This window comes from Chiloscyllium plagiosum, chromosome 7 (genome assembly GCF_004010195.1).
Source record: "Chiloscyllium plagiosum isolate BGI_BamShark_2017 chromosome 7, ASM401019v2, whole genome shotgun sequence".
NCBI lineage: Eukaryota > Metazoa > Chordata > Chondrichthyes > Orectolobiformes > Hemiscylliidae > Chiloscyllium > Chiloscyllium plagiosum.
This window is the reverse complement of record NC_057716.1, coordinates 33,824,948-33,844,068: the sequence shown is the minus strand read 5'-3', so window position 1 is coordinate 33,844,068 and position 19,121 is coordinate 33,824,948. Positions and strand designations below refer to the sequence as shown.

The 19,121-nt window shown below is 47.7% G+C and overlaps 2 protein-coding genes across 5 annotated transcripts in view; both read left to right on the top strand.

Annotated features, from left to right (window-relative positions):
* LOC122551460 (sentrin-specific protease 2-like) overlaps positions 1-19,121 on the top strand; it is a 425,299-nt gene that overhangs the window by 323,892 nt on the left and 82,286 nt on the right. The gene's annotated exons all lie outside the window — the stretch shown is intronic.
* LOC122551888 (insulin-like growth factor 2 mRNA-binding protein 2) overlaps positions 1-19,121 on the top strand; it is a 147,202-nt gene that overhangs the window by 97,184 nt on the left and 30,897 nt on the right. The window contains exons 5-9 of the mRNA XM_043694461.1: positions 8,863-8,926; positions 11,086-11,361; positions 12,400-12,534; positions 16,273-16,395; positions 17,022-17,157. Coding sequence (XP_043550396.1) covers positions 8,863-8,926; positions 11,086-11,361; positions 12,400-12,534; positions 16,273-16,395; positions 17,022-17,157 — 734 coding nt within the window. The remainder of the gene's footprint in view (positions 1-8,862; positions 8,927-11,085; positions 11,362-12,399; positions 12,535-16,272; positions 16,396-17,021; positions 17,158-19,121) is intronic.

Genomic DNA, 19,121 nt, shown 5'->3' with positions numbered 1-19,121 from the left:
ACCCGGAGGAAACCCACGCAGACACGGGGAGAATGTGCAAACTCCACACAGTCAGTCACCTGAGACGGGAATTGAACCCAGGTCTCTCGCGTTGTGAGGCAGCAGTGCTAACCACTGTGCCAGCTGAGCTTGACCCTAGCTTCCTCCACCTTATGTAAGCTACCTTTATCCTTTTGATGAGAAGCTCCATCGCTCTCGTCATCCCAGATTCCTTTATCTTACCACTTCTTGCCTGTCACAGAGGGACATATTTATTCATCACTTGCAACAACTGTTCCTTAAACAGTCTCCACATGTCTATAGTGCCTTTACCATGGAACAATTACTCCCAATCCATGCTTCCATGTTACCTTTGCTCAGAACAATCACTCTTGCTCCCCATAATAATATGCCATCCTCTGCTGTGATATGGTCTTTCTGGGTGCAAAAAGTTCTGGCTGTGACATTCTGTTGCTTTCCCCCATCACCATTAGCTGTTTCAGTTTTGCCAGGACCACATCTTCCTTCGTCCAAAGTCCGATGTTGTCAGCTGTGACCGGTAGTTTGTCCAGAAAATTTAAAGCCATTATGGACTTTTCCAATGGTGGTACCGCCAGTGATGTATCTGCCAGTGGGAGGCTGCTCAACGCATCCCCATTTGCTACATGGCTTTCTGGACGGGGTTTCTACTTGTCATTATATGTACTTAGTATCAGAGCCAACCGCTGAATTCGGCCTGAAACTGTGGGCAGCACTGCCTTGTCCTCTTTAAGTAGATCTTGCAGGGGTTTCTGGTCTGTTGTTATTATAGATTTACATCCATAAAGGTGTTGGTGGAACTTCTTGGCTCCAGATATGACCACCAAACCTTCCTTCTCTATCGGAAGATCTTTATGCTCTGGCATTAACCAAGGTCCTGAATGGATACGCTATTTGACATTCTGCTCCATTGGGCCATCTGTGAGATAAAGCTACCCCAATTACCGGGCAGAAGTGGGTACTGCAGATGCTGGAGATTGGAGAGAAGATTAGAGTGGTGCTAGAAAAGCACAGCAGGTCAGGCAGCATCCGAGGAGCAGGAACATCGACGTTTCGGGCAAAAGCCCTCCATCAGGAATTCCTGATGAAGAGCTTTTGCCCGAAATGTCGATTTTCCTGCTCCTCGGATGCTGCCTACTCCAATACTGTACAGGGAGGCATCACGTGTCAATACTAGATCTCACTTGGGATCATAGTGTGCCAACACTGTAGAGGATGATAGCTGTTGCTTCACTTCCCTGAAGGCTGTGGCTTGGCCATGTGACCATTTTCAAGGCTGACCCTTTTCCAGGAGTTGATGCAAAGGTGCCAGGATGGAGGTGAGGTTACGTATGAACTTTCTGTCATGATTCACCAGTCCAAGGAAAGACCTAACATCCTGAACAGACATGGGAGCCGGGGTACATTTGATCACCCTGACTTTAACTTCCAACAGGTGTAACCTGGTCTTGTTGACTCTCTAACCCAAATAGGTCACTTGGGGTGCCTGGAATACACATTTTCCGTTCTAAGGCATGCGCCCACCCAGGAGAAACATCTAAGGGCCATGTCCAAGTTCCCGAAGCGCTCCTTCTTTGTCTCCCCTGTAATTAACACGTCATCTGGATGGAGGGCGACCTGAGGTAGACCTTGGAAAATGTTCTCCATCATCCAGTGAAAAACTGGACAGGCTAATGATACCCCAGATGACCCCATACCTGCTCTCAGCCAATGACCACCAAACCCATGTCTGCTCTCAACCAATGACCACCAAACCCATGCCTGCTCTCAGCCAGTGACCACCAGACCCATGCCTGCTCTCAGCCAATGACCACAAACCCCATAGCTGCAGTGGCACGTGTGCATGGTTCATGTCCAGTTTCATGAAAGACAATCCCCCTACCTCATTTGCATATAAACCCTCGATGCAAAGAATTGGGTATTTATCCAGTTGCGAGAAGCAGTTTAGCATTTGTTTAAAATCCTCTGAAAAAGGCAAATCGACCCGACGGGGTTCACAATTGGTACGACCGGTGCTGCGTGTTTCGCAAACTGGACTGGTTTGATAATTCCAGCCCCCTGATTTCTGCCTCTAGTTTTGCCTGTAAGGCAAGTAGCACTGGGCAGGCCTGTGGGATTGCTTCCTGGTCAACATGCAAAGAGGCCTTGGCTCCTGTGATAGTCCCCAGACCTTCCTGAAAAGCTTCTGGGTATTTAATCAGGACTTCATTTTCTAATTAAAAGTGCTCAGCCAATCGAGGCGAATCTTTTGCAGCCAGTATCGCCCCCATCAAACTTCAGCCCCAGCCTTTTACTGTAATTAGTGGTTAATGAACCAGGTGCTTTTCATAAGAGACCGGAAGAGACGAGGGTTTTCTAGAGCAGTATGTAAACAGTCCGACTCGGGAAGGGGCCATACTGGACCTGGTGTTGGGGAATGAGCCCAGCCAGGTAGTTGAAGTTTCAGTAAGGGATTACTTTGGGAATAGTGATCACAATTCCGTAAGTTTTAGAATACTCATAGACAAAGACGAGAGTGGTCCTAAAGGAAGAGTGCTAAACTGGGGGAAGGCCAACTGTGGCAAAATTCAGCAGGAGCTGGGGAATGTGGATTGGGAGCAGCTGTTTGAAGGTAAATCCACATTTGATATGTGGGAGGCTTTTAAAGAGAGGTTGATTAGAGTTCAGGAGAGATATGTTCCTGTGAAAATGAGGGTTAGAAATGGCAAGATTAGGGAACCGTGGATGACAGGTGACATTGTGAGACTAGCTAAGAGGATGTGTACATAAGATTTAGGTGACTGAACACAGATGAAGCTTTGGAAGAATATCGGGAAAGTAGGACCATCTGAAATGAGGTATTAAGAGGGCTTGAAAGGGGTCATGAGATATCCTTAGTAAGCAGGGTTAAGGAAAACCCCAAAGCCTTTTATTCATATATAAAGGAACGAGAGGGTAACAAGGGAAAGGGTTGGCACACTCAAGGGCAAAGGAGGGAAGTTATGCACGGAGTCAGAGAAAGTGGGTAAGATTCTTAATGAAGACTTTGCATTGGTATTCACCGAGGAGAGGGACATGACAGATGTTGAGGTTAGGGATAGATGTTTGATTATACTAGGTCAAGTCGACATAAGGAGGGAGGAAAGGTTGGATATTCTGAAAGACATTAAGGTGGACAAGTCCTCAAGTCTGGATGGGATCTATTCCAGGTTACTGAGGGAAGCGAGAGAGGAAATAGCTGCAACTTTAACAGATACCTTTGCAGCATCCTTGAACATGGGTGAGGTCCCGGAGGACTGGAAAATTGCTAATGTTGTCCCCCTACAGGGATAATCCAGGTAATTACAGACCTGTGAGCCTAACATCAGAGGTAGGGAAGCTACTGGAGAAGATACTGAGGGCTAGGATCTATTCCCATTTGGAAGAAAATAGGTTTATCAGTGATAGGCAACATGGTTTTGTGCAGGGAAAGTCATGCCTTACAAACCTAATAGAATTCTTTGAAGAGGTGACAAAGTTGATTGATGAAGGAAGGGATGTAGAGGTCATGTACATGGACTTTAGTAATGTGTTTGATAAGGTTCCCATGTCAGGCTGATGAAGAAAGTGAAGTCACATGGGGTCCAGGGTGTACTAGCTAGATGGATAGAGAACAGGCTGGGCAACAGCAGACAGAGTAGTAGTGGAAGGCAGTTTCTCAAAATGGAGACCTGTGACCAGTGGTGGTCCACAGAGATCAGTGCTGGGACCACTGTTATTTGTGATATACATAAATGATCTGGAGGAAGGTATAGGTTATCTGACTAGCAGGTTTGCAGATGACACTAAGATGAGTAGAGTAGATAGTGAAGGGGACTGTCAGAGAATACAGTAGAAAATGGTAAAATGGAGAGTTGGGCAAAGAAATAGCAGATGGAGTTCAATCCGGACAAATGCGATGTGATGCATTTTGGAAGATCAAATTCTAGAGTGAACCAGACAGTAACTGAAAAAGTCCTGGGAAAAGTTGATGTACAGAGAGATCTGGATACTCAGATCCATTGTTCCCTGAAGGTGGCAAGGCAGGTCATTCGAGTGGTCAAGAAGGCATACGGCATGCTTTCCTTCATCGGGTGGGGTATTGAGTACAAGAGTTGGCAGGACATGTTACAGTTGTATAAGACTTTGGTTCGGCCACATTTGGAATACTGCGTACAGTTCTGTCACCACATTACCAAAAGGATGTGGATACTTTGGAGAGGGTACAGAGGAGATTCACCAGGATATTGCCTGGTATGGAGGGCGCTAGCTATGAGGTGAGGTTGAGTAGATTAGGATTTTTTTATTGGAAAGGAGGAGGTTGAGGGGAGATCTGACTGAGATCTACAAAATCATGGGAGGTATAGATAGGGTAGATACAAATAAATGTTTTTTCCAGAGTGGGGGACTCAATTACTAGGGGTCACAAGTTCAAAGTGAGAGGGGAAATGTTATGGGGAGATATACATGGAAAGTTCTTCATGCAGAGAGTGGTGGGTGCCTGGAACGCGTTGCCAGCGGAGGTGGTAGAGGCGGGAATGATAGCGTCATTTAGGATGTGTCGAGACAGATACATGAATGGGTAGGGAGCAGAGGGATACAGATCCTTAGAAAATAGGCGACAGGTTTAGATAGAGGATCTGGATCAGCACAGGCTTGGAGGGCTGTGCTGTAATGTTCTTTGTTCTTTGGAATCAAAGTTGTACCCTTAATCTGTAGAAGTTCCCCAGTATATGTTCTCAGTCTTGCAGAGGTCTTGCACAAACTTAAGGGTTGGAGTCCAGAGCAAAGACTGGTCCTGTGATCACTGAAATAGCCGCACTGGTATTGACCCCATTAGAACCAGATATATTTAACCAGATGTTTACTTTGTTTGATTTGGGTGTTGCTAAGCAATTTAACTGTCCCAAATCAGATGTAGGTGGACTTTCCAGGGTATGCAATCTCCTGGATACTATGAGTTCTCCTACTCAATTTTAGGCCTAGTGGGACTGTCTTGCTGCCTGGAGTCTGCATACCGGCAGCAACTACAATGGCTTACTGGCTCAGATCCTAAAGAAAATGTTAACCGTTTGGCCAAGGCTTAGCTTTATTTTGGGGTTTTGCTGTGGACTGACCTTGAGTCGCTCTGTTCAGGATATGTCCTGAGTGAGGCTGCCGTCGCTCAAGTGGCACTCCCCAAGCTCAGTTAGACTGGCAAGGATGTTCATTTCCATTGGAATACCAGCAACTCATTTTCCAGTGATAAGGCCAGTTATAGTTCCTGTTTGAAGCCCAGTTGGGCTTCAGCTGGTAGGGGCTTTTGCATGGCTACATCATTAATCCCACTCTCGTTGGCACTGAAATAACTCCATCAAGACTGGTATTCCGTCAGCATGTCACCCTTTGTTCACACTTGGAGAATCATTGACACTGACCCAGCTCCCTTGGACCTAGCTCTCAGAGTGAACAGGACGCCTGACCCTACTGTTCTTCTTTTTATTTTTATTTTTTTCTTCTTTTTTCTTTTTTTTAATTTACCCCCCACACTACCAAGTAAGTGCGGTAGTGCTTATTTTTTCCCCAGCACCCATGATGTGTGTGCGTGCAGGTGTGAGACACAGTGAAAGACACAAAGTGCACGAGTCTTTATTCAATTTCCACCACCAGGAAGATAGGAAAACACCCGGGTGGCCAGTAACAAACACTGCCCTTCACATGAGTCACAAATAAAACCAGGAGATTCAGTTTCTACAGCATCATACTGGAACTCTTTCTTGAGAAATGCTGCCAGACTGGCTGAGATCCTTCAGAATTTATTTTTCCACATTTAGCAATATTTTGCCTTTATATTAGCTGGATCACTTTGTCCACTGTACTGCTAGAACAGGGCAGCAAGATCCCTGTGATTTTAAATTCTCAGTCAGAGCGAAAGGGTAAGACATTTTCATACAAAAAAAAACTCTACAACTTTATTTGCATGGGTACTTTCTTTTTGTTTTCCAACACCTACGCAAGCAGCCAACTCATGCATGCAAACTAATTTTGAAAAAACACCAAAGTTTTATCATTATATACTCAAGTACATTTTGTATACCCAGGTTCCAAGTGAGCTGAGAAAGTTCTGCATTTTCAAAGTATCTCAAGCCCACTATCACAAATGTCTCTTTTGGAAGGTTGCGCCATTCTATCCACATCACTTCACATTTGCTGTCTCAATTTCAATCCCAAACCTGCTTTACAAATGACTGCAAAAATAATTGCCAACTGCAAGATAATGTTTCAGTTTTATTAAAAAAAGTATTGATTCTTATCATGATCTAACATGAAAAATTAGCAATCACATGTAGTGACAAAAGATCTACAAAAACCATCCGCAAAAAATTGGTATGAACTGCATGACAAAAAAAATCCTCACTACCTTGGCCATTGAAATTTCCACACAAAACATTAAATAGGCAATAACATTCCATCACTCTGGAGTCCCTCTCTTTTTGAAAGGCTGTGCCTTCAAAAAAAATCAGCTACTTACAATTAAAACTGTACAGGGTCTGGCTACGCAGTGTAAAAATACAACACTAACTATACACAGTTTTGTACAGTTTCGTTACACCTAAGCCATTGATCCAAATTACAAATGAGCTCACATTTCCTGTCTTTGCAAAAAAAAATAGATCAAGTTTAGACAAAGATCTTTTTTACATCTGGATTTATTTAATCGTCATCCTCATCATCATTTTCTTCTTCCTCATCATCTTCCTCCTCTTCATCTTCATCCTCATCTTCCTCCTCCTCTTCCTTCTTCTTCTTCTTTGCAGCCTGAGCTGGCTTGGCAGCAGGTTTCTTACCAGCGTCACCTTTGCATTTGGCACGATAGGCTGCACCCTCCTGTTCTTATCTGTCAGCCAGGGCTCCATGATTGGACCAGATTAACACCTGGCTAACCTCGTTACATCACATAGATGGTGGAGAGGGTTTGGGGAGTCAGGAGGTGAGTTACCCGCTGCAGTACTCCTAGCCTCTGACCTGCTCTTGTAGCCACTGTCTTTATGTGGCAAGTCCAGTTCAGTTTCTGGTCAATGATAATCCCAAGGATGTTAATTTTTAAAAATGAGTGGACAACAAGATGGAGTATAAATTGGGAATGATGAAATTATTCACTTTGCACATGAGACTAAAGTGAAGCTTTTTAAAAGCGTGTTGTTCAAAGACTGGGGCATACTTGTGAAGCTTTGATCTTACACTTTCAGTTGAGGTAGTGCATTAACTTCGTGTCAGGGGAAACTTACTGAGAGTCATTGGCTGAGAGCGGGTGTGGCAATCATTGGCTGAGAGCAGGCATGGGGTTGGTGATCATTGGCTGAGAGCAGGCATGGGGTTGGTGGTCATGGCTGAGAGCAGGCATGGGGTTGGTGATCATTGGCTGAGAGCAGGCATGGGGTTGGTGGTCATTGGCTGAGAGCAGGCATGGGGTTGGTGGCCATTGACTGAGAGCAAACATGGAGTTGAATATCATCGGCTGAGAGCACATACGGGATTGGTGGCCATTGGCTGAGAGCAGGCATGGGGTTGGTGGCCATTGGCTGAGAGCAGACTTGGGTTGGTGGCCATTGGCTGAGAGCAGGTTTGGAGTTGGTGGCCATTGGCTGAGAGCAGGCGTGGGGTTGGTGATCATTGGCTGAGAGCAGGCATGGGGTTGGTGATCATTGGCTGAGAGCAGGCATGGGGTTGAATATCATTAGCTGAGTGTAAGCTTGGGGTTGCCACTAGGTTTAAGATGGTGGAATGGGTTTGTCAGATGGACTTAGAGAAGTCTGCTGATGGTGTGATTGGAGGATCCAGTGTGAGCCACCTCCACATTGAACTGACAATACAGATTGGGTGAGAAATCCTACAGTCGTTTTGTTTCTTAGAAACAAAAATTTGGATTTATATAGCACATTTCAGATCCCAAAGCACTTTACAGAAGTATTTTATCAAGTGTAGTTGCATTGTGATATTAGATATGTATCAGACAATCTCTGCATATAAGTTCCCATTAGCAGCAATGTCTTAGAAACCAGATCACCCTTTTGTTTTTTGTAGTGTTGATTGCATGATTAAAATGTTCAGGATGTAGGAGTTGGGGAGAATCTCTCCTTGGTGAAATAGAGCTGTGGGATCTTTGACTTGGCCTCGGAAGAGGTTTGAACATCGCACCAGAAAGATGACCCTCTCCCAGCGCCGCGTGGAGCGTGTGTGTTTCTGTTCCTGCCTGAACTCACTGCCTGAAGCTCATGGTATCGGTCAGATTGTGCCAGAGGCTAACACAGCCCCTGTTTTAGATCAGGGCTCTTTTAGACCGTTAGGCAGCCTTCAGCCAGGCTTCACACAGCAGCGAAGGGAGTGTGCAGAAGTGTCTGAATTGGGAAGGGTGGGTCAAAGCCACCAAGCATCAGTCGCGAATGTTCTGGATATCCCACTTCAGTGAACTTTTGCCATTCGGCCAAACCTTTCAACATGGACTTGGAGATGAGTCCACTCTTTGCTGACTAGTTTCCAGGGCAAATGATTTGACTGATGCCACATAGTCACTTGATCTTCTTTTGACTATCCTCCAATGAGAAAACTGGGCTGACAGAGACACGCCATGGAACGAACAGTTGTTCACTTCCCAACCCTGAGCCATTGAGCAGAAACTGCCAGGCTCGATTTCCTCTAATGACCAATGTGAGGGTTTACCTCGTCTGCTAAGCATAAGGGCTTTGCTGGTAGTGGGTTACTGCAGCACTGTGCTGGCGGAGTTGGTGTCGTGGGGTGACTATGATGGGTTGTTCCAATTAGGTCTCGGTGCAGTCTGCCTGATATTCTTTTTTCCCTCTCTCCCAGTTAATACGGACAGTGAGACAGCAGTCGTCAACGTGACATATGAAACGAAAGAACATGCAAAGATGTAAGTGACAAACGTAGCCTGGAGAATCATTGACAGGAGCCATCTGCTGTCAATAAGTTGCTCGACATTTTTGTACTCGTATTCCATTCAGCCCCACGTGAGTCCCTCTGTAACTCTCTTATACTCTGCACATTGCTCACACTTGCTAACATTCATTCATAAAGTACTGTACTCCAGTGTTATATGCTGGCAGCCTTGTCCCCTCTAGTACTGCACCCCAGTGTTAAACAGTGACAGACAACCCCCCAGCAGACTGTATCCCAGTCTTGTACAGTGTCAAACCTATTCCCACCAGTCCTGTACCCCGTGTTATACAGTGACAAATCTGTCCTCTGCATTGCTGTACCTTAGTGTTAGACTGTGGCAGAACTGTGTCCACCAGTACTGTACTCCAGTGTTATACAGTAACAGACCTGCTCACACCAGTACTGTGCCCCGGTGTTATACAGTAACAGACCTACCCCAATGTTATACAGTAACAGACCTCACACCAGTACTGTACCCCAGTGGAAGACAGGAACAGACCTGTCCCCATCAGGACTGTACCCCAATGTTATACAGTAACAGACCTCACACCAGTACTGTACCCCAGTGGAAGACAGGAACAGACCTGTCCCCATCAGGACTGTACCCCAATGTTATACAGTAACAGACCTCACACCAGTACTGTACCCCAGAGTTATACAGTAACAGACCTGTCCCCACCAGTACTGTAGCCTAGTCTTACACAGTGTCAGATCTAGGCTTAGCTTTACTCGCTGATGAACAAGAAATGGAGCTCACGTACATCAACGTTGTAATATCACATGCGTTCACATTGAACGTGCCTCCAGCAGCTGCTGTGTGTGGGGCCGGACTATGACTGTTTTGTGTTCCTCTTTATTTTGTCCTATCAAAGCTTTGCTCCTCAGTGAAATGTAAGTGAGCAGACAGAACCCTTTGGCTGTTGATCCCCATCCAGCAGGGTGGAAGGCAGGCTCCTCCACGCGGTTTGATGTATTTTTGTTTCCTTGTTTTTCTCTCCGTTTATTTCCACACCGTCCTTCCTGGCTGGTGAGACAGGTTGTGCAGCCAAGTAATGCCCGCGAGAGCCGCCAACTGATGTGCGAGCTTTGATACCCTCTGAGGGGATGGGGGACAGACACTGTGAGGGGGCAGAGTGTGTACTCTCTGAGGGGTCAGTTTGTAGAGTCCCTGAGGGGGCATGGTGTAGACCCTCTTTGGAGAACGAGGGTTTAAAGTTTCATCTGGAGGAAAGCTCCTCTGACAGGGTCATCAGTAATGCAGCAGAGTGCTGCCTCAGCCCTTGCCAGTATGACTCTGAGAGGAGAGTCCTGCTGACTGACCTTTCACCGGCAACAGGCCAAAATTGGGCAGAATGTCTCGAGCTGGCTTGTTGCCCTGAGCAACAGTGGTCTGAATCCACCCAATTCCCCCACCGATGGCAGAGACTATGCCGACTCCAGCCCGATGAGTACTTGGATGGGAGGTCCCTTGGCGAATGTCAAGAGTACGGCGCAGATACTGGCCCAGAGGACGTGAGCCTGTGTCCAGTCAGTTTCCTGAGTCACCTCCCCTCTGCAGGGGCATTGAGGCAGCCGAGGGGCACAGTGGTCTTCAGGTGAGTGTAAGCCTCCTCCATTCGTCCTCCCCTTGTCCATCTGGGCTGGAGAGTGCTGCACGCAGCAGTCCCATACAATCATGGACTCTGTCAGTTTGCAGGGATGCCTGTGCTCCGGGAGAAACAGTCTTCCACGTTTATCTTGAATATTTGCAGCCTCTCCTCACTTCCCAGACCCCCACTCCGTGTTGTTCCTTCTGAAGGGAATGGTACTTGGGGGTCGCACTTGAGGCCTACATTCCTGATGTAGGGAACTCTGTGAGGGAAAGGGAGCACAGGTCAGAGTGTCTCTGTGGGCCAAAGGGAGGGCCGACAGGTCCTGGAGGTGGCTTAAAGTGGGAGCTGGTACCTGACCATCTGCCCCTCACGGTCTGCGGGGATAGGAGGGGCTGGTTGGGTGGAATGGCCTGTTTACTGCGGGTGTGAAGAAGCATTCGGCAGCAAGAGGGTGGGTTGGCGGTGGGTGTCTGAGGATGCCCCGGTTGCGCAGGTGGATGGAGTGACATGACCCCATGTGAAACCCCGTGTCGTCTCGCAGAGCACTCGAGAAGCTGAACGGACACCAGTTTGAAACGTACGCTCTGAGGGTCTCCTACATCCCCGACGAGGAGGCCATGCAGCCCCCAGCCCCGAGGTCAAGGCGAGGAGCAGGGGTCCGTGCCAGCCGAGAGCACGGCCACTCGCCAGGACCCCCGCCTGCATCCAAGCAGCTGGACGTGCCCCTCCGCATCCTCGTGCCCACCCAGTTCGTGGGCGCCATCATCGGCAAAGAGGGACTGACCATCAAGAATGTCACCCAGCAGACCCAATCCAAGTAAGCAGCAGCAACCCTGCGGGCATCGAGATGGGGGGCATTTGGGTAGGGTGGGGGTGAAGGCAATAAGGGAGGAGTCAATGTCAGGGGTTGGGGAAGAGATCAGCCATCGTCTGGGCAGGGTCAGGGGTCAGTCAGTGTCATGGGGTGGGGTTGGGTTGGGAGAAACTGAGGGTTCTGGCTGTATTGCGGGGTTGGGGGTGGGGGTGTGGAGTTGGCATTGTCCAGGGGTGTGGGATTGATGGGGAGTTACCTATTGAGTCAATTTTTTGCAAGGAATTAAGGGATACGGGGAAAGTGCGGGTAAGTGACGTTGAAATGTCCACCACCCATGACTGTATGGCAGAGTGGATTCGATGGGCCGAATGACCTTACTTCCACTCCTATGTCTTATGGTCTTAATTCAGTTCCCCCATTTGGAGATTGGCCTCAATCTATCCTGCAACCAATCAGCCTATTCTATCCACTGCTAGGCCTCTCTTAGGAGCACCTCATCCCTCTCGCCACCTCTTCCCAATGACCCTGCAATGTTGTTCAGTTCAAATGAGAGTCTGTCACTGTGTTTAACCCCCAGTTGACTCTAATTCCAGCAGACTGACTGGGCAGAGTCTTCCTGGATCCTAACTACTCACCACTGCTTCTTTTCCCGAACATCCCCAGCCTGTGCCCTCCCGTCCTTCCCAGTCTTCAATCCTTCCTGATTTTCAATGTCTCCATCTCCTCTCCCCTCAGCCCCCTTCCCACCAAGGAGATAAGCACTGGGGGCCGGGGGGGGTTGATTGGTCTTCCCCACAAACCCCCAAACCCCCTCATCCCAAATCACCCCCGCCCCTGCCGACACACTCCCATACCCCTTACCCCACAGAGCCCCCACCATCCAACCCCCACAGAGACCTGCATGGTGTGCGTTGGACCTTTCCCAGTTTGTGTACAGACCTTGTGAGATGTACTGGGGTGAATGCAGTTTCAGCTGTGGTTCAGAGACCAGGAGCTTCCCAGATCTGACCCACGTTCCTGTCACTCTCCCTGTCCCTGCAGAATCGATATCCATCGGAGGGAGAACGCAGGAGCCGCAGAGAAAGCCATCACCATTCACTCCACAGCAGAGGGCTGTACAGCTGCCTGTCAAATGATCCTCAAAATTATGCAAAAGGAGGCACAGGAAACCAAATTGTAAGTAGCCAGTGAGTGGGACCGGTATTTCAGTGTTTGCTGGGACTGGGGCAGCTGTTTCATTCTCAATTCATGGCTTTCCTCAGTCTATACACTCTGTCCCTCAATCTCTCATTCTCCTCACTCTCTCCCTTCCATGTCCCACTCTCCCCATTCTCCCTCGATCCTCCCACTCTCCCTCAATCCTCATTCTCCTCACTCACTCCCTGCATCTCCCACACACCTCACTCTCCTCATCAGTCCCCCACTCTCCTCACTCTCCCCCTCAATCCCCTTCCCCACTCCCCTCACTCTCTCCCTCGATCTCCCGTCGACCTCGCACTTGCTTCTCTGTCTCTAACTGGACTTGCTGTGACTGGTTCATGGGAGTCGGTCCCCCTCTGCTGTCTGGGGGAGAGATGCAGACTTGTTGTTGATTATACAGTCACTTCTTTTGGAAGTTCTGACCTCCCGCTGTAAACGCAACTGGTGAACAACCCAGCTCGTTCTCCCAGCCTTCCTTCCTTCCAACATTCCTGTCCCTCTCCCTGCCCTCTCCAGTGTCCAGTCATATCCTCCCAGATTAGATTTTTATGCAGAGTAAATCTCCCTCTCCCAACCGTCAGTTAAAAATAAATCACACAACACCAGGTTATAGTCCAGCAGGTTTATTTGGAAGCACACTAGCTTTCGGAACGCTGCTCCTTCAGATGGTTGATGAAGGAGCGACGCTCCAAAAGCTAGTGCTTCCAAATAAACCTGCTGGACTATAACCTGGTGTTGTGCGATTTTTAACTTTGTACACCCCAGTCCAACACCGGCATCTCCAAATCTTAAAAATAAATGAGCAAGTTATAGGTGCTGTTGTCATGACAATGATTCCGGAATCACACCCTTGAATTGGAAAGTGTCGTTCCCAGTGTTTGAGAGGGTCTCCTGCTTCTGTGGTCTACTACTGAAGTCAGTTATTGGGTCAGGCTGACTGCACTCTTGGATAAATAGTGGGTGTGAAGGGCAAACGCTGCAGATTCACCAGGGTAACACCAGCTATAACAGGTTATATTGACAGCACTGGGCAGGGTGATCTGTTTGAGATGTTTAATGCCATATCCCAGGCACTTGTAGCGTTTTTCCTATTGCTTCTCCTTTGCTTCCTTCTGCCCGTCATATTTGGTCAGTGTCTTCTGGCTCTTAACCCTTCCGCTCATGGGAACAATTTCTCCCTGTCTACTGTGTCTCTCCAGACATTTCCATACCTCCTCGCAGCCTTCTCTTTTCCAAGGAAAACAGTCCCAAGCCTCTCCAATCAATCCATCGAACTGAAGTGTCTCATCCCTGGAACCATTTTTTCTGTCCTTTCTCAAATGCATTCACATCCTTCCTAACCTGGTACTCAAAGCATGAAGTCACAGCCCAGAGCTAAGACTGAACCAGTGTTTTATAAAATTCACTATAACATTCTTGCTTTTGTATTCTTGTCTCTATTTATAAAGCCTATGATCCCATGTGCCTTATTAAGCAATTTCTCAACCTTCCAGTATAAAAGCAAATTACTGCAGATGCTGGAATCTTAAATCAAAAGAGAAAATGCTGGAAAATCTCAGCAGGTCTGGCAGCATCTGTAAGGAGAGAAAAGAGCTGACTTTTCAAGTCCAACTGACCCTTTGTCAAAGCTTTGACATAGGATCAGTTAGACTCGAAACGTCAGCTCTTTTCTCTCCTTACAATTGCTGCCAGACCTGCTGAGATTTTCCAGTATTTTCTCTCAACCTTCCAGCTTCAGTGATATGTGCGCGTACACCACCAAAGTCAGTCTGCTCCTAGACCTCCTTTTAGAGTTGTATTCTATATTTTACATACCCTTCCTTATATTTCCGGCCAAAATTCATGACTTCACATTCCCTGCAACAAAATTCCTCTAACAACTATCCATCTATTCTACTTGGCCTGCCTCTGTCTGTGAAAAGCAATAATTATTCTTTCTGACAGTTTACAACAACTTGCAAGGTTTAGAAATTGTGTCCTGAATTCTCATCAATCATTGGTCATCGTTATGGTAGACCAAACCTCCTCAAAATATATGAAGTGGATAACCTGGACCCTAACTTCTTATTTTAAAGGCGGGTGCCAGGTGTCGTGTTCCAGATGCAACTAAATTTGTTAAGCTACCAGTCTTAAAGCCAGGCACACTATATGAGGCAGCACAGTGACTCAGTGGGTATCACTGCTGCTTCACAGCGCCAGGGAACGGGGTTCGATTCCACCCTTGAGCAACTGTTTGTGTGGAGTGTGTACAGTCTCCCTAGGTTTCCTCCGGGTGCTCCGGTTTCTTCCCACAGTCTAAAGATGTGCAGGTTAGATGGATTGGCCAAGCTAAATTGCCCGTAGTGTCCAGGGATGTGTAGGCTACGTGGATTAGCTGTGGAAAATGCAGAGTTTCAGGGATAGGATAGGGGGTGAGTCTGGATGGGATGCTTTTCGGTGGGTCAGTGTGGATTCAAGGTGCGAATGGCCTGTTTCCATACTGTAAGGGAGTTCTATGATTCATACACTATAATTAAAATAAACAAAAGGACGAATTGGAATAACTTAACTCTATTGGAAAACCTAACAGAATAGTAGCTTATTTAACAACTAAACAGTAACTGGTCCAATATAGTAACATCCAAGAGACACATCCTTGGCAAAAGCAAATTCAGTAAAATTGATGAAGTGACCATGAAGGTTGACGAGGGCAGGGCAGTAGATGTAGTCTATATGGATTTCAGTAAGGCCTTTATGAAGGTTCCACATGTTAGGCTGCTCTGGAAGGTTAATTCCCATAGAATCCAGGGTGAGCTGGCAAATTGGGTACAAAATTGGCTTGATGCTAGGAAGCAGAGTGTAATAGTGGAAGGATGCTTGTGGGACTGGAGACCTGTGACTAGTGGACTAGGGGTCGGTGCTGGGCCCATTACTGTTTGTTATCTATATCAATGATTTGGATGAGAATGTACAAGGCATGATTAGTAAGTTTGCTGATGACCCTAGTTTGTGGACAGTGAGGAAAACAAGACAAAATGCACTTCTTAAAATCATAGTCTCATCACAGTCATTAATACTGAACAAGGAAAGCAATAGTTCCTGCTCCCAGCCCTTGGGGAGGCTCACTGAATACCTTGGTCATAAATGAATGACCATTCACTGTCCTGTCCATTGGTCAGAATAATACCCAGGTTGCCATCACTGTCCCTTTTATTCCATGGACTGCCCCTTTGTTGGCAAATCTGCTCTCTGGCACTGTGCCTTTGGGAAATCGACCCCAATCACATCCAACGCATTACCTTCATCCGCCCTCCCTGTCCTCTCATTGGAACAGATAACCAGTGCTGGCTTTCTTTCACTGGGTCAACTGACTGTGGGGGCGGGGAGTGGATTATCATTGCTAAAAGCTTTGTCATCGTGAGGTATTTATTTGGATTTATGGTTACGGTGCTTTATTTTGAATAGCGAGTCGAACCACCAATCAGCCATGATCTAATTGACTGGGTGGAGCAGGCTAGAGGGGTAGAATGACCTCCTGTTCTTATGTTCTGTCAAGCACTCCCTGGACAGATGGATTAGATACAGAGGCACTGTCCCAGTAAAGTGTCTCAGGCCACATTTCAGTCACAGCAGTGACTGAATGGGGTTGGGTTTCTCACTGAGGAAGGTGGGAGGAAGGCTGTGGACTTGAGCGTGTGCGAGTGTGTGCGTGCAATGATTGTCCATGCGTTTTAGCACTGAGGAGATCCCGTTGAAAATCCTCGCTCACAACAGTTTTGTGGGACGGCTGATCGGCAAAGAGGGGCGTAACCTGAAGAAAATGGAACAGGAAACCGAGACCAAAATAACCATCTCTCCGTAAGTTTGCTCGGTTGTAGAGCCGGATACAGAACCTGCGCATCGGGGCTGGGGGGGATCTTGGCTTCTGTGGCCTGCGTTTTCTTTATTTTTTTTCTCACGGACTTTAATCTGGCGCCGGTCTTCCATTTGAGCCCCTCTCTGACACTGACTCGTCAAACACAAGCAGTGTTTCTACAGCATGGGTTGGACAAAGTAAAGGTCCCTCCCTAGTTCTGAGCTGTCGCGTCAGACGCTTTCTCGGCACAGTTTAGGATGCAGAGTCACGGAGGCGTTCATTGACACGCAATGAGGAGATGTCACTGGAAGGGGGTGTTCCTGGAAATGTGGGGTTTTTGTTGGAGGTGAGGGGAGGGTTTCAGGGAAGAGAAAAGGTGGGGGAGATTTAATAAAAAGGAAAGGGAATGTATGATAAATGCCACTCCTTCTATATCCACGCTGGGAAACAGGATGCCATCAGAACTGAACCAGGGATGTTGGGTGGGAACCTCCTACCCCTATCAGCTGTGACCCCCCCACCCCCCACAGTGCGCCTTGAAGGGAACTGCGTTGGGACTGTCACAGGGAGAGCTGTGTGGTGTCGGGTGTGTCTGCGTTCTAAAAGCATCTTTGTTGTGGCTGGCCAGGTTACAGGACTTGACGCTGTATAATCCAGAGAGGACCATCACTGTAAGGGGCAGCGTTGAGGCCTGCTCAAAAGCTGAAGTAGAAATTATGAAGAAACTCAGAGAGGCTTATGAAAATGACCTTGCTGCTATGAATGTAAGTTCCACCCGAAAGGCTTTGCCTGCTCGTAACCCAGGGGTTCACCAAGCTGACCTTTTCACATGGCATCCAGCTCACGCAGGGCACAGGGGCAGAGAGGAGCGGTATAGGGAGCAGGCAGGAAAGTGGGATGGTGGGCACGGTGGGGTCAGACGTGATGTTATTGAATGGCAGAGCAGGAGAGAGGGGCCAAATGGCTGAGTGCTGATTTATATGTGGGTAACCGTACAGAGTCCCTGGGTCAAAATGGAGTCCTAGAGATCTACAGCACGGAAAAAGGCCCTTTGGCCTGTCATCTCTGTGCTGGTCAAAAACTACCGAACTATTCTAATCCAATATTCCAGCACTTGGCCCCAAAGCCTTATATGCCGTGATATCACAAGTGCACATCTAAATATTACTTTATGTTATGAGCATCTCTACCTCGATCACCTTTACAAGCAGAAACTTCCAGATTCTCACCACTCTCTGGGTGAAAAAGTTTGTCCTCACCTCATCTCTAAACCTTCTGCCTCGTGGTTATCTTCAGTCTGTGCTCCTGGTCATTGATTCCTCCATCAAGGGGAAAAGTTTAATTTCTGTCTATCGTGTCTGTACTTCTCATAATCTTAAACGTCACAGTCACGTCCCCTTTCAATCTCCTCTGCTCCGAGGGAAGCAACCCCAGTCCATCCAATCAATCTGCACAACATCAAGGCTGCATTCGACCAAGTGTGGCATCAAGGGGGAGCCCTAGCAACACTGTAATCAATGGGTATCAGCTACAAAACTCTCTGCTGATTGGAGTCAGACCTGACACACAGGAAGATAGTTGTGATTGTTGTTGGAGGTCAGTCATCTCTGCTCCAGGATACCATAGAATCCCTACAGTATGGAAACAGGCTATTCAGCCCAACGAGTCCACACTGACCCTTCCCCTACCTTTTTACTCGACAATTCCCCTGACTAACCATTTAGCCTACACATCCCTGAACCTGTGAGCAATTCAGCACAGTCAATCCATCTAACCTGCACATCTTTGGACTGTGGGAGGAAACCCACGCAGACATGGGGAGAATGTGCAAACTCCACACGGACAGTCGCCTGAGGCTGGAATTGAACCCGGGTCCCTGGCGCTGGGAGGCAGCAGTGCTCGCTACTGTGCCGCCCAATATCTCTGCTGGAGTTGCTCAGGGTAGTGTCTGAGGCCCAACCATCTCCAGCTGCTTCATCAATGACTTTCTGTCCATCATAAGGTCAGAATTGGGATGTTTGTTGATGATTGCACTTGGCCCCAAAGCCTTATATACCGTGATATCACAAGTACACACCTAAATATTGCACAATGTTCAGCACCATTCACGACTCCATGTTCAAATGCAGCAAGACCTGGACAATATCCAGACTGGGACTGACAAGTGGCAAGTAACATCCACGCCACACAAATGCCAGGCTATGACTCTTCAGATAGAGACAATTTAAACATCATCCCTTGACATTCAATAGAGTGACCATCACTGACTCCCCACTGAACATATCTTGGGAGTTACCATTGATCAGAAATTCAACTGGATTCACCGCATAACCTTAGTAGCTGCCAAAGCAAGTCAGAGACTAGGAATACTGTGGCAATTAACTTGCGTCCTGTCTCCCCAAAGCCGACCACCATCTACAAGGCACAAGTCAGGAGTGTGATGGAATACTCCCCACTGGCCTGGCTGGGAACAGCTCCAACAACACTCAAGAAGCTTGACACCATCCAGGACAGAACAGCCTGTTTGATTGGCAGCACATCCACAAACATCCACATCTCCCCCTCCAGCATCTCCTGCCTCCTCAGTCACTCTGTTCACCCTCCCCTCACCTCCAGGCCTCCTCTCCACTCTCTTCCCAACTGCTTCCCTGTTCTCCCTTTCCCTCGCCTCCCCTCACACTCCCCTAATCTCCCCTCCTTCCCTGCTCTCCTTCTCCCATTCCTTGGC